Source organism: Zootoca vivipara, chromosome 5, assembly GCF_963506605.1.
Source record: "Zootoca vivipara chromosome 5, rZooViv1.1, whole genome shotgun sequence".
In the NCBI taxonomy this organism is placed as follows: Eukaryota; Metazoa; Chordata; class Lepidosauria; order Squamata; family Lacertidae; genus Zootoca; species Zootoca vivipara.
The window spans coordinates 71,078,439-71,094,659 of NC_083280.1; the positions used below are offsets into that span (position 1 = coordinate 71,078,439).

Consider the following 16,221-nt stretch of genomic DNA (forward strand, 5'->3'; position numbering starts at 1 on the left):
CTGGTTGAAGCCCCCAACAAACACTTCCCCAGTCTGCGCTTGTCCAGCTTACCCCTGTCCTGACACAATGGCGTTGCACATTTGTCTGTGCCCTACAGTATGCAGTGGCTGATGCAGGCAAAAAGGGCAGGGTAGAAATATACAATACATGACACAGGTAATTGGGTAAGTTGGCATGTATATTAAGAGCAGGGTGGTTGCCGTTTATGGCGGTGGAAATGTCTTTAATGCAACATGCAGTTCTGGCCCGTTTCCCTGGTGAAAGAAAGGAAGTGGAGCAAGGCCAGCTCACTGAGCAGCTGGTGCCATTTAGAAATCCTATGTTAAACTGGCATTTCCATATCCACTCAAAAAAGAAAGGGGAAAACCTAATATGGTTTTCATAGCTGTTTCGGTTTTGTTTTGTTTTTAGACACTGTGTTTAAGGGGCTAGCTGGTTGGTATTCTGCAATTGCAATTGCAATGCAGCATCTGGAACCCTAAGAATGTCACCTTCCATTTAGAAGAGAAGCAAGTTTGTAGCCCATAATACAGGAGCGTGTGTTGGAGCTAGGCTGGAGCACAGGAGTGGAGGCAAGTGGTTTTGAATGTGTCCGAGGACAGAAGCCTGCAGAAAAGCTTATTCATCTAAAACAATTAAATAGGGAGGACAGCTAAGCAGACTTGTTTATTTCTTTTGTAGCCACTGTCGTGTTTTTTCTGGTCAAGTGGCAACCGCATTACTCAGTGGCAGGTAAAATGTTCTCTGTGCTTGTTCAGAGCCCTTCATTTTTGTTATTCGTTCACACTGCATGTTTCTTGGGTGAATCCTGTGATCAGATTAACCCTTGCATTGAAGGACATGGATGTTGGAGGTTGGCAGGGAGTGCATACATTGCTGTCACATAGACTTACCACAGGGGTGCTGACCTCCAAAGTCCGATGACAGTGGTCCAAAGCCCCGCACTTCAGTGCTGTTGGAAAATCCCGACACCATGTTTCTGGGCCCTCTGCACACTCTTTCTCCCAAGACAGGGGACCTGCAGCAGCTGCACAAAAGAACAGAAAGGTTAGCTTCCAGCTACATGGCGAAAAATGCTCTTTGACGGATTCTACCTTCTATTTAAGCCATCTCAATTTGATATTGAAAGGTAAGTAAGCTGAGTTTAGGACCTGCCCACTAGCTCGGCCACTCAGAGGAAACAGCCTTGGAGAAATACTGCTACCAGAAATGCGCATCTGTAAAATGGGAACAACAGTGGCATCAAGCATGATAAAGTCTGAAAAGCACAGAAGTTCTGTAAACACGGTTATCTATATCAGGCATAGGCAACATTGGCTCTCCAGATGTTTTGGAACTACACCTCCCATGATCCCTGACCACTGGCCCTGTTAGCTAGGGATCATGGGAGTTGTAGTTCCAAAACATCTGGAAAGCCAAGGTTGCCTATGCCTGATCTATATAACCTTATGATCATCAAAACCACACACACACAAAAACCAGAAATATATTTTGATTTTTTTTCAGTGTTTTGGCCCTACGTCCACAAGTTTATTTGTATGCTTCCATCTCAGCTCGGTCACTAGAAAAACTGCATTTCCTTTTCATAGAAAACCATGGTTTTCTTATCACTGCTTAACAAAAATGGACAGTCCTGCCGTTGAAGCCATCGTATCCTCTACGTGCCAGGAATAAACAATTTCAATATTTAATGCGTAATTGTAGCACATAAAAAACCATGCTAAGAGCAGCCTGTTGGGTCAGGATTAGCCCAGCATCATGTTCTCACAGTGGTCAATGCCTATGGAAAGGCTGCCAGCAGAACCAGAGCACAGGAGACCTCTGTCCTCCATCAGTTTCCAGAAAACGGTATTCAGAAGCACTGCTGCCTCCAAGTGTGGAGATAGAAAACAGCCAACAAGGCTAGCAGCTGTTGGTAGCCTAGTAGTCTTCTAATGAATGCCGTATCCTCCTCATAGCTGACAACAATCACACCAGATTGTTCACAGTGTGGTAAATGTGGCCATCTTGTTGCAATCGCTTTAGGTCACTTGGGACATGTCTGTGCAAAACTATAGCCTTATTACGATACTACAGCCTGACCCCATGATCAGTGCTCAATTTGCAGGACAGGAATCGTAGTCTGACAAAATCTGTTGCCCATGCCAGTTCTAAATGCAGTATAGCCAAGTTGGTGATCACAAAAGAGAGGGGAACCGGGACTATTCTGCCCACCCCAAGTAATTCGACCCAAGCCAGCCCTGGGGAACTGAAAGTGGACCAACACAGTGTGTGTACTTTGAACAGAAACTCTGGTGAGCCCAGATGTCTCTATTTATATAGTATTTGCATTACATTGCAGAACTGAAAGCAGAAATATTCTAGCTATCCCTGCAACAGAGGTTTGCTCTGCAGACATTAGCAAGTGATAATGCATTTTTTCAGAACGCCTGCTCCCATACCAGCCATCTTAGACCCTCAGGGTGGGTGGGTGGGGGAGCTCTTTGACCCACTGAACAGTGACACAGGAGAAGCCCCCCTCCCTTGTCGCCGAGCCCCTGGAGACACAGGTGGCCACAACTCAGATCGGCTTCTGTTAGCCAACAAAAATGTCTTCCCCCTTGAGGGAAATTACTTCACCCTCTCCAATGTTTTTAAGGTTCCCCTGCCCCCTGCATTTTGACTGCATTTTGTTAACCATTAGTCCAGGTATTTCACTCTATTGTTCTTTTATGTTGAACATAATTTTTGGTGTTGGGAACTGCCCTGAGATCACTATGAGCAATGAAGTGCAGTGTGGAGATTTTGCAAATATAAAGGAACAAATGGTTAGCTCCACGGTCGTGAAAAGCTTCAGCCGCCGCTGATTTCTGCAAATCAGGCCAGGGTTAAAGGCACAGAAGGGGGCCTTTGTGGTTAGTTGGCAACCAGGTTTAGGAAACATAATTCACAAACTGCTGCAAAGTCTCAGCTACATCTAGGAAATTATTTTGTTCTTTTCATGATCGCCATGGTAGGCCACTACCGTTAGCATCTTAGTATATGTCCAGTAGGGTATGAAACAACGCATTTTGGGGTTCATTTTTCATAACACTGTCCTGTAGGTTTTGTCCTTGTCTTTAAAAAAGCACCCTCCCAAACTTTGTCATACTAGTTCTTTTCTACTGTGATCTAAAGTTCTGAGATGTTATAACATTCAGTATTTCACTAAAAGCTTTTGTGTTTTACCATGTGCAGAATATCCCCTTAACTCAGCCGTCCCTAACCCCATGGTCCTCCAGCTGTTTTGATCTACAATTCCCATGAGCTGGGGATTGCCTGGGACTGTTGGAAGTTGGAGATCAGAACAGTTGGAGGGAAGCAAATTGGCAAAGGCTCAGGCCGCCTTAAGATCTTAAAATTTAAAATCTTGTTAAGGTTCTTCCTTCGACACCTCAAATGAGTTTTCCTTCCTACTATTCCTGGCTCATATCAAACCCCACAATTACCACCATAGTCACATTATTCTGTTTGGTGTTGGGAGGAATGGGAATCACTGTTTGCTGTTTATTAGCTTCTGTGTGCTGCTTCGTACAATGAATGTGGCTGAGACTTTTAACCCAGTAATTTCACATCTTCAAAGAAGTTCATGGGATTACTTCTCCTTATGCTGTGGGTATGCTTTAGATGTAGGGTGGATAGCTTTTCAGGCGGCTCTTGCAGCTGAGCCTTTAATAGCAATTTGGATGTGCTTGCGTTAGCTTGGTGTTCTTCCCATTTAGATGACCAACGTATGCACATAAAGAGGATCTGCTTGCATTGCCCTGACAGCCAGATCTGCACATTGCACAGAGCTGATGTGCTGTTCATGCAGCAGTTCTGTACAGAAAATCAGATGAGCATCTAGAGACATCAACGGCAAGGACAGACAAGGTCATAACCACAGCTTCCCCACTGTCAGCACCACCACGCTAAACATTGATAATCTGAATAGGGCTACTTTTTTATCTCCATGCTACTGGTTTCTACAAATCAAGTTGTTCCTAATTTTTTTCCTCCCTGGACAGCCAGTATCTATTTTCTGGATGCTGCATCTCACACACACACAAAAATCTACTCCTACCACCATGGTAGTAATTTTTTTATCCACATCAGTTTTCATCTGCCTGTAGTGATCATTGTTCAAAGTTAGGGTTGGGCATTATTTAGCTGTTAATCCACATTTTCCCCACTCGAATTAGGCAGAGTAATCCACACCTGTACACATTAGAATTTTTATGCAATTTTGTCTTTCCTGCTCATACCAATGAGTGTTCCCTTTTGTGTTTATCCCTGGGCCTTCTAATTTGTTGATTCAATTATGCCAAATAGCACAGATAGCTGCATACACACCCACCCCTTGTTTATATTCTTTATTTTTTTTAATCTCAGCTCTAGAAATGTGTAAAAGCACACATTCAGGCAACTGTGAATTTTGAGCAGCTACTGAATTATGGTGCTGGAGGAGACTCTTGAGAGTCCCATGGACTGCTAGAAGATCAAACCTATCAATTCTTAAGGAACCTATCAATTCTTAAGGAAATCAGCCCTGAGTGCTCCCTGGAAGGACAGATCGTGAAGCTGAGGCTCCAATACTTTGGCCACCTCATGAGAAGAGAAGAATCCTTGGAAAAGACCCTGATGTTGGGAAAGATTGAGGGCACTAGGAGAAGGGGACGACAGAGGACAAGATGGTTGGACAGTGTTCTCGAAGCTACGAACATGAGTTTGACCAAACTACGGGAGGCAGTGCAAGACAGGAGTGCCTGGCGTGCTATGGTCCATGGGGTCACGAAGAGTCGGACACGACTAAACGACTAAACAACAACAACAACAACAACTGGGAGACTGAAAAAGTGATCAAAGCAATTGTAAACTCTGAGAGCACACTTTTTGGATGCTACCCAATATATCTGGTATTGAAATCTTTAACATGGTTTTCTTGTGCAGTGTTTGAGGGAAACATCATTTAAGACTACGCAGATTAAATGGAAATGCAAAGAGCGGTGAACACACAGCAAGCCCATAGCCATTGGACTCGCATTAATTCCAGTCAGCACTGCTATATGGGTCAAGGATGATGGGATGTCCTCCTTGCCTTTGTCCAGCTGCAAGAGAGGGATGTGGAGAAACCTGCTCAGAGTTCTTCTGTGGATTTCAGCATTCTTTCAAGTAGCCCATTAACACTTTCCTTCTGCCACCCGGTCCGGAAATTTAAACTCCTTTATGCTTCCCCTTCTGCTAATCTGTCTTGGATCTCCAATTACTTTAAGGAAAGCCCCCGGAAGCCCATGCATGCTTCCCTCATATGCAAATATTCCTCTCTCCCATGTTCTTTGCCAGTTTGAACACGCACACTTCCCCTGGTGTTTGCATACATGCATCAGACAGTTTTCCTTCTGTTTCCAATACACACGACTATACTTTAAGGTTACCAGACATCCTGGTTTCCCAGGGACAGTCCCTGGATTTACAAATCAGTCCCCATACAAAATCCATTGAAGATGAAAAGTGTCCCCGGATTCATTGAAAAAAAAAATCTGGTAACCTTACTCTACTCTCCCATCCTATTACTGTTTGTCCTCAGATGGCACTGACAACCTTGCATGTAAAAACCACACACTGGTGCTGCCCCTCCTGTGCTGTTTTGCACATTTCTTTCATCATGCACCTTCTCAAGCAGAAGAGTATGCTGTTAGCCTATATTTGTCTTGCACTATCTCACTTTTTCTAGTATGCCGGGTGTATCTAGGGGTTGACCACCCCACCCTGCCAAGGGTACAGGCCCAGGGAAACAAAACAAAAATAAGGCACCTCTTCACTCTGGCTCAGAGTGGCTAGGAGGGAAAGCAGCAAGGGGAGGGATGGACGGAGGGAAGCCGATAGACAGAGGAGGAGCAGAGCAGACCCCGATGACCACAAAGGAAGTCACAGGTGGAGCACAAAAGGAGATGAAGAGCAAACGTTTTGAGCTTCTGGTCCACAGTCTCTCCCAGCTTTGGAGGTGGTTCACGCACAAATCATTATGTATTTCACAACAATCTATGCATCCTTCGCTTTGACTCTAGTGGGGAACAAACCCCTATTGAAATGACCTTGTTGTAAGATCTGGACACACACCCCTCCATGCCGACTGAAGGTGTAAATATGTAAATAAACCCTATTTCTTAAATCCATGACAATCTCTACCACAGGCACAGGCAAACTCGGCCCTCCAGATGTTTTGGGACTACAACTCCCACCATCCCTAGCTAACAGGACCAGTGGTCAGGGATGATGGGAATTGTAGTCTCAAAACATGTGGAGGGCTGAGTTTGCCTATGCCTGCTCTACCGCATCTTCAATTCTCCAAAGGAGCACAGAGCCTGGGCAAGTGCCTGGAAGCGCCCTGGAATCTTGCTATGGCTTGGGAGAGAGTGGGGGTGGCACCCAACTGCTGTAACAATATTAATGGCTGAAACACAGTGAAGTCGTTCTGCCCCGCTGTGTTTTAGGTTGTATTTCCATGTCTCCACCTGATGTGTTTTATCTGTTTCACTACCATACGCCTGCAACAGTCCAACTCCCAGTCATGAAGCTGCCATCTGAGCATGTGCAACAGTTGTCTTAAATGTTCGCACCTCAGCCTGACTAAGAAGTGAGTGTGACTTAACGTTTTCTAATTGGGTGGAAGATGGTTGGAGGGAAGATGCATCAAACAGCAACATTTCTCAAGAAACCACAGGATAGAAATTGATCCCTGCCAATGTTGTGTGTAAATGGGCTTGGGGGGGGGGGACAGCAGTGGAGCCACAGTGAACGGTAATGTGGACACACCAGAACCTGTCACACCAGAACCTACCCCCATTCTCCACTAAGCTGCACATACAAACACACACCCTTCCCAAGACTTGATCATGTTTTGGACTACAATTCCCATCTTCCCTGACCACTGGTCCTGTTAGCTAGGGATCATGGGAGTTGTAGGCCAAAACATCTGGAGGGCCGCCGTTTGGGGATGCCTGGTCTAAACTCTTGGGGCGAGGATAGAGGGGGATAAGACAATGGGGGAGAATTTGGCAGAGAATAGTAGGGGGTGAATGTAGTTCACTGCAGGGATTGTGACATGACTGTTGTGTCGACAACAGACTGCAATAATTGCTTTCTGGGACCTTGAACAATAATAGATGCTAGTTAGCAAATGGGCAGAGGCTTGCACAACCTACGCAAAAGGGTGGCCAGGTTTATTGGTTGTTTTGCATACAAGGAAATAGTCTCAAGCATTAAAATATACTTTTAGGGATGATAAGAGTATTCAGAGGGCTGAGAGGTCCCTTTCCATCTCCTTTGCAGCACATCAGCATTAAAGACAATGACTGGGTGGGTCAAGGCAGCAATTGCAAGGCAGAATTAGGAGTGATCTCATCTTTGGGAGAAGTACCAGCATGATATGAGCCACAAAATGATGCAAGGAGGTTCCTTTTTTGGCTCCCTTGGGAGGAAGAGCAAGATTTATTTATTTTTAAAGGAATAATAACGCAACTCTGTTGCTTGGCAGAACATTTATGTGGGGCAAGCAAACAAACTATAGTCAAGAAGTGCCCAGGTTCATCTGTAACGTCATAGTTATGGTCAGAAAGGCAGTAACAAACCATGGCTAAGATACTGGACAGGGTACACACATATAACACTAATAAACCATGGTTTATAATTACATACAAAGCCAGGGCAATGAAATAGTTCCAACCCCAATGCCCTCTGCCTGCCTCATCTGAACAACAGGCTCCCGTGCTTCCACATGTACTTCAGCAACTGGCACTTTCAATTCCCCTTTATTTCAAAAGCAATTTGCCATCTAGCATGGGAACGAGGGGCTACTGCTTGAGAAACATAAGCTATGCAGTTATTTGGATCCCAGCCTGTGCTCCAGGGCACAGCCACATATGCAGATGACACAACCTTGATGGCAGAAAGTGAAGGGGAATTAAAGAACCTTTTAATGAGGGTGAAAGAGGAGAGCACAAAATATGGTCTGAAGCTCAACATCAAAAAAACTAAGATCATGGCCACTGGTCCCATCACCTCCTGGCAAATAGAAGGGGAAGAAATGGAGGCAGTGAGAGATTTTACTTTCTTGGGCTCCATGATCACTGCAGATGGTGAAGCAGTCACAAAATTAAAAGACGCCTGCTTTTTGGGAGAAAAGTAATGACAAAGCTAAACAGCATCTTAAAAAGTAGAGACATCACCTTGCCAACAAAGGTCCGTTTAGTTATAGCTATGGTTTTCCCAGTAGTGATGTATGGAAGTGAGAGCTGGACCATGAAGAAGACTGATCGCCAAAGAATTGATGCTTTTGAATTATGGTGCTGGAGGAGACTCTTGAGAGTCCCATGGACTGCAAGAAGATCAAACCTATCCATTCTTAAGGAAATCAGCCCTGAGTGCTCACTGGAAGGACAGATCGTGAAGCTGAGGCTCCAATACTTTGGCTACCTCGTGAGAAGAGAAGACTCCCTGGAAAAGACCCTGATGTTGGGAAAGATGAAGGGCACTAGGAGAAGGGGACAACAGAGGACGAGATGGTTGGACAGTGTTCTCGAAGCCAACATGAGTCTGACCAAACTGCGGAAGGCAGTGGAAGACAGGAGTGCCTGGCGTGCTCTGGTCTATGAGGTCACGAAGAGTCAGACATGACTAAACAACAACTGTAAATAGAGTAAGGCTGACTGGAGGAGAGATCATGATCAAGCTTTCTTTAGCGCCTCAGCCCTTGCTTTTTTCCCCGCAGGACCAATTGCAGCCATCAGCAGTCGTTAACAGCCATCTACAGGTTTACCACTCCCATCAGCCCATCACCCAGTCTCCCCCACCCACCCCCACCCTCTGTATATACATAGGGTTTGACGCTTCTGTTTCAAGAGTATCTGAGGAAGTGTGCATGCACACGAAAGCTCATACCAAAATAAAAACTTAGTTGGTCTTTAAGGTGCTATTGAAGGAATTTTTGATTTTTTTGATTTTTGCTTCGATTCAGACCAACACAGCTACCTACCTGTAACTGGAGGAGAGATTGTTCTTTTCTTTTAGAAAGTATTAAATACAAAGCTGTAATATACAGTGCATGGCTACATAAAACTGAAATTTAGATTTAACCTAAAATACAAATATTAATAAGCATTATTAAGGAGAGTAACAGTGTAATCTTATGCATACCTACTCAGAAGTTGTCTTGCTGAGTTGCAGCAATTTACCTGGGAGTAAGCCCTGGGGGGCTTCCTTCTGAGCAGACATACACAGAGAGGATCTCAAAACAAATAATAATAAATACTACAACTATAGAATGTAATACAAAAAGTTCCCACAGCCATTTATTAGCTTAAGCTATTCACTCTGGGAAATTATGAAACCTAAATATAAATTAGAGAAGAAAAAGCGAACAGCAAAAGGAGGTGCATCATGAAAACAGAAGAGAAATTATCTCAACTGGTCATACCATATAAAATGAACAATAAATATCAATATCTAAAGTCTGATCCTTCTCCACATTTTTATAAAAGGAAGCCGTAAACCATGGAAAGTTTCCTTATGTCTCCTCCCTTCTAGCAGCTGAGGAAGCTAACACTGCAAAACAACTAAAAATGCAGAATGGAGGGCGAACAGTCCAGGATAAACCCACCACTAATGCACTATAAAGTGTCAAGAACATGCTGCAGAATACGCTCACACAAAACCATCAGTCTGGCAGGGCCTGTCATCTCCAGGACATTAGTACGATTTAAAAAAAAAAAAGGCTTCCAATACACCTTATTTCAAGACGCTGAGATGCCCACTTCCACAGTCCTTCAATAAGTACTTTTTGGATTACCCTCAACACTTCTGGAGATGCCTTTGAAAATTGAAATTTCACTTACTTCCAAACATAGGTTTTTTACCGGGTTTTAGCCAGAGGAAGTAGACTGGATTATGACACTCCAATTATATGTTATAATAACTTTTAATAATAGTTTTAATATTTATATGCAGCCTATCCGACTGGGTTGCTCCAGCCACACTGGGTGGCATTCAACAAAATATTTAAAACATTAAAAACCTCCCTTTACAGAGCTGCCTTCAGATGTCTTCTAAAAGTCAGAGAGATGTTTATTTCCTTGACATCTGATAGGAGGGTATTCCACAGGGTGGGTGCCACTACCAAGAAGGCCCTCTGCCTGGTTCCCTGTAACTTCACTTCTCACAGTGAGGGAACCGCCAGAAGGCCCTCGGAGCTGGATCTCAGTGTCCAGGCTGAATGATGTTTTCCAGTGCAGTGCAAAGATTTGATTTTGTTCCATAAGGTAAATAATTTGGGGACACAAGGCACCTCACTTCCTCAAGAGGCTTTGCTTAGGGCTCCCCGTTATCAAGCACATGGAAGGGTCTATGTCATGGGTGTCAAACACAAGGCCCGGGGGCCTAATCCGGCCCGCCAGACCTCGTCATGTGGCCCGCGTAGCCGCGGCCGACAATAACCACTGACAGTAGTTCTGGAGCCTGCGATTGGCCGAGGGTCAAAACCGGGGGCGGGGGTGCAGGCGGAGGCCGGGGCGCTGGAGCCGCGCTGACGGCCTTGGCCAGGGAATTTCAATTTCGAATGAGGCTGAGGGAGGCGGTGGCACAGCGGCCAGACGAGGAAGTGAGATGCAGGAGGAGGAGGAGGAAGCCCGCCGAGGAGGTAGGAAAGCCCTACAGGCGGCGCCGGCAAGGTTGGTGCTGGGACGGAGCAGTGCTGGATTTTTTTTTGGCGGACTTTGCTGTTGTCTCCGAGAGCGAGTGAGGCGGCACTGGGGAGCCGCCGCCCACCGCTTCCCTTCCTCTCCTCGGCTGCATCCGGGAGGTGGGCGAGCGAGCGGGCGAAAGGGACGCGGAGTGAGCCTGAGGGGGAAGTAGGCGAAGCGCAACAGTCGCTCTCTTGATGGAGCTGGGTTTCTCTTCCTTCTTCCCCCGTTTTCTCCTCATAGACACTCGGGAGGGTGCCTGGCTTTTGCTCTGCCCCCCACCCCCGAGCCGCCCTTTGGCTTCTCAGTTCCGGTGGAGCTGCTCCCCGGGGGGCGGCCAGGAGGGAGGCGGCGGCGACGGCACGGGTTCCTGCTTTTCCCGCTCTGCCGCCGCCTCCTCTCAGCCCCTCGTGATGTAGGGCTCCAGATGGAGTCGCCTCGTGGTTTGAGTAGGTGGGAGGGGAATTTTTTTTGGGGGGGGAGGTTTTCAAGCCTCCTCTGCCTGCAGTCCCGGTAGGGAGAGGCGGCGGTGAAGACAACAGCGCGGGTAGGGGGAAGAGCAGCTCTGAGGCGAAGATGCACGTCCGCTGGGGCTGCCGCCGCCTTCCTTCTCGGGAAATCCGCTGCCCTCCCTCAGCGCGAGGGGAAGGGACTCTGGCGCTGAGGAGGGAGGATGCAAAAGCAAAGCAGGGAGTTGGCGCTGCACCGCATGTTCCTGCCCCTCTCCAAAGCATGGGGTGGGTTGCAGCGTGTGGCATCCTGCCTAGCGGGGTTTGTGTGTGCGCAGGGCGGGAGAGGGAAGCCCTCTTTCCATCTGCAGGTTTTTAATCCCAGCAGTGGCTTTCTCCTTCCTGCCGAAGGTTTAGTTGAGCCCCCCCCCAGAAGCCGTCGATCCCCACCTTTTGTTCAAATTTCCCTCGTTTACATCCCCTCCCACACACGCGCCATGACGCAGGAATGTGATCCGCGTGGGGGCGGGAATGAGCTTACATTATTACAAAAAACAGTAATAATTGAATGCAGTGACAATAATTTATGATAATAAAGAGTGGACACATAGTCCTACAGACACAACCGGCCCTTTGAGGGTGACCAAACTGCTGATGCGGCCCCCGATGAATTTGAGTTTGACACCCCTGGTCTATGTTATAAATCAAGCACTGCTAGGAGTTTGCTTTTTGTTTTCCAGTGTTCCTATCAATAATTTTTAAAAAATGGTGTGGCACGAGCAAATTTTTATTCTGCAAGTGTGGCCCAGGGAAAAAAGTTTGAGAATCACTGCTATATGCTAAAAGCAAATTCATTCTATGAACTATGGTCAACATGCAGCCAGAACAGCATAGGAGAGAGCTATCATTCAGCAACTTTGTGGAAAGCCCTAGATTTTCAGCACACACAAAATGAGGGATGGGGGTGGTAGAGATTCCAGTTAGCCCAGTGAGGATTGAGCTAGAGGGGGAACAGAATAGCATGTCCTGAAAAAGGGCTGATGGGAATCTTGAGCAGGATCACGCCACACTGCAACATTTTGTTGCTGGTCCTGCTTGCCTTCTTTAACAATATTCTGTAAGTTGGATGCAGAATTTGTCATCATTTAGTGATTGCAGGAAGAACAGGTGCTGGCAGGTCTAGCAGGTGCAATCTACATATCAGATGTGGCGATACAGGAAGAACTCCCGCAGAACTATGACAGGAGGGCAGGAATCAGCAGAGTTAATGGCCTCTGCGAGACGCACTTGTGTAAGCGCAGAGCACTGAAATGTGCCAGGCAGAAGCTATTACAAAAGACAAACAGGTTTAGCAATAAAACCTTTGTTTGCCGTCCTAGATTCATGTCTACACCCAGAGCATTTGCTAACCTACTATAGCTGCTCATACGGATCCCTCCCCACCAAATATTCCCTGTTTCGGAACTAGCAACTTGAATAAATGATTCAGATAAGAGTTTCCTCACAGTATTGATCATCTCCCATCTCCTACTCAGGGAAAAGTGTGGGCAGGACCAGATCATACCATACTATCAACATAGAAGGATAAAGGTTGTCAGGCAGATGGTGATAAGGTGAAAATGAGCCTCTCCCCTGGCCCTTATTCAACGAGAATGTCTTTTTCACATAAATAGTATTGTGCTGGTGTCAAGTTTTTTAAGTCATGCAATTTTACACAATCCCAGAGGGGTAACTACACTCATTAAAAACCATCAGAGTGACCAGTGTCTTTAAAATATACCTCTTATATAGCAAAGGCTTGTATACACCAAAACCCACATTATAAAACCACTTGCCTATCAGCTGGCATTGCTCTGCTGGAGAGGTGAGGAGGCAGGACTCTATTCTGTGTTGGCTACAGCAGGGTTGAGCAGGAGCGAAATCCTGCTGTTTTGCAGTGCACATCAGTTTGAAAGCCGTTTTACAAGCAGCCCAGAGCTACTCTTTGAACCTTCAGTTTTCTGTAAACTCTACACAGTGAAGCAGACTAAAGGCTGGGCTAAGTGAGAGATGGATCAGCGCCACACATGAAAATCAGGTCCTATCAACAGGATAAACTTTTTACGATTGATACAACTGGGCTTGGACTCCGTCGGAACTGGGAGTGACTAGATCCCAGCAGGAAGCCATTGTCCCTTTCAGAGTTGTTCCTGTGCACTGTTCCCCTTGTCTCAGCAGTTGGGAGTCAGTCACACCCACTCCCAACTGGATCATTCAGTCTTTTTTTTGCTGGGTTAGCTTTTTAATTTATGCTCTGCATAGCAAAGTGACACACCTGTCTCTGAAGAAGAGGGAAGGAAGGCTCCTTGAAGCAGCAACAAGGAAGGGTTTTTTGTTTTTTTAAAACTAATACAGGCAAGCTGTATTTGAAGGAATGCAAGTGTAACATGTCACTTTGTTTATCACAGACACACTGGAAACTAAGATAGTTGTGTGTGATAACAGAAGGGTTTTTAACTGACCAACAGGCACGAGTGACCCGTTTTCCAGCTCCGCATTTAAGAACTAAAGTCAGGTCAATTAGATTATAGCATCGGCATTCATTTATCCCTGCATAGTGTATGTTTGGAGAATCCATAATTTGCTAGATTAAAAGGCAACTAGCCTGCTCCACACACCCTTTCTCATTTTTAAAAACTGCCCAGCTGTACCATTGTGAGCGGGGGGGGTCACACACCCCCAAACAAGACACTCCCCCCGCCCGCCCATTGCTGGGGCCAATCGCCATTACACATGCTAGTATTTTTCTTTCAGCTTTAGAGTGAATTGGGAAAAGTTTAATCCACTTGCACTGTTTTATGTTTACATGTTTGATGACAGTTTATAAGTGACAGTTTTCCTGCTAAGTACCTGCATGTCATAACCATTTGAATTAAAATTGCCATATTGAAATCAAATCTGATTTAAAAAAAAATTTATTTGGTGTGCGTTGGAAGAGGGGTAGTCTTATACGGCGAATATATCCCAAACTCTATATTTTAACTGCAAAAGCTGGGGGTTGTCTTATATGCCCAGTTGTCTTATACGCCGGAAAATACAGCACTTTGTCTCTCCTGTGCCACCCCCCGCCAAATTCTTTTTTTCTTCCTCATGGTGCTGCCATATGGTTTTTTGCATTATATTTCTCTTTGTAGAGATGCCAGAGCTTGTGGAACTGTACGAACACTATTCAAGACAAGATTTAAAAAATCCTCTTAGCCTGCACTCAGCCACACCTCCCTCTCTATGCAAAAGGCTTTTAAAGCTTATCTACATAAAAGGAGGAGGTTCCAATTAGTGTTCTCATTATATAAGTTCCAATGCATTTTAAAACATTCTTCTTCAGGGTGGGAATAGTCGACTAAAGAATATGTTTTCTTCTTCCCAAGTTAAAAACATGGTTGAAATGCACTCGCGTTTATTCTGTTTGCACTTAGTTAATATTATAGATAATTTCAGGTGTCCTCCTTGTTTGGTTCTACTCTCGCCAGCCATGGTATTACAGCAGAGGTAAGAGTGAACTAATGTGGAGATGGTATGTGGAGATGGTTAGAAGATTATAAGCTACAAGGCCCAGGTTCAGACCCCCACTCTCAGGCACGAAGATCACAGGCAGGGCTATTTTTCTAGAATAAGAAGTACCGTAACTCGCCATGAACGCATCCCTTGTTCTTTTAAAATGGCAATAGCGCCCACCTGAGAGGTGCTGGAACTGAGTTCCAGCTGAAAAAAAGCCCTGACGACAGGGGACGTAGGGTTAGTCAGCAGCTCTCTGCCTGACCTGCCTCACAGGTAAGAACCAGAGGAAGGGAGGAAGCTCTTTGAAGAAAATGCCAATAAAAATTCTCCACAGCAGCAGGAGATGTTTGGGGAGATCATTGAGCTGGAGCAAAGTGCCATACTGTTAACCGTGCGAGGTGGGTTTACAGCCTACCAATGGACTGAGCTCACTGAAAACACAGCTGTAGAATTTCAGCATTCATACACCTTGATGATCAAAATGACTTTACAGCAAGTTCAAGTGGCTAATGCTGCAATTTCAGCAATCAGCATACATATAAATTTCAAGTGCAAATGAGTCAGATAACCTACAAGCAAGCCAGCCTCCCCCCCTGACAAGTCATTAGCACCTGGCTTTCTCAGCTGTTGTTGAGCCACAGAGTAAGCTTCCTGCCTAAAGGCACTTCTGATCTTATCAGTATGGAAAATAAGCAAAGACTGGGAAAGAGCACTGGAGTGGGAGGGAAGAGCATTTTCAGATGCGGAGGACAGACAAGGGGAGAAAAATTATAGGACTAGGCTGCTCTCCTTTACCTACTTAGAGGAGAGTGCCTTTTTTACCTTTACTTACAGGAGGAGGAGAGTAGGCATCATTGAACACAATGGAACCTCCGAGTAGAAATGTTTAGGATTGCCCTATAACCCACCCACAAGTCACAGCTAGCACCTTTAAAACCACAACACTCATCTAGCTGGACAGACTCACAAACATATTTCCCAACCTTAGCTCAATTGCATTACTAATCATGAGTCAAAAGGCAGTGTTCAGTGTCAGCAGAACTGCATGTAAAAGCGAAACACAGTGGCCCATTTTACAGATTTATTCTAAGCAGCAAAATTGTCAGCAAATGAAAATGTCAGAAGCATATTGAGCTATGCAAATTGGAGTAGTAGTCCTATTCCAACTATTCCTTGGAAGACTGAACTGTTTACTCATTTCTCAGAATTTATATGCCACTTGATTGTAATAAAACCTGAGAGTGGTTTACAAATACTACTACAAGCACTGTAAATATGAGATAGCTAGATCTTGGAGAACATGGATAATAATTGTAATAATTGTTGGGGGTTTTTTGGCATAGGTTGAGGTTTTCTGTGCACTAGGCCAAGTCATTGCCTACAGGTACATTCCTTCATTCCATGCAGCAGCAGCAACATACATGGAACCCTGCCATTATGGGTTAGTGTTTATAGTTAACTGCTGGTCAATGTCTTGTTCCAAAAGGCCACAACAAAACTG

At 45.3% G+C, this 16,221-nt stretch overlaps 1 protein-coding gene across 1 annotated transcript in view; it reads right to left on the reverse strand.

The window, feature by feature from the left end:
* The window catches only part of LOC118096175 (prosaposin), a 39,890-nt gene that overhangs the window by 15,671 nt on the left and 7,998 nt on the right, over window positions 1-16,221 (reverse strand). Inside the window, exon 2 of the mRNA XM_060275204.1 lies at window positions 895-1,028. Coding sequence (XP_060131187.1) covers window positions 895-1,028 — 134 coding nt within the window. The remainder of the gene's footprint in view (window positions 1-894; window positions 1,029-16,221) is intronic.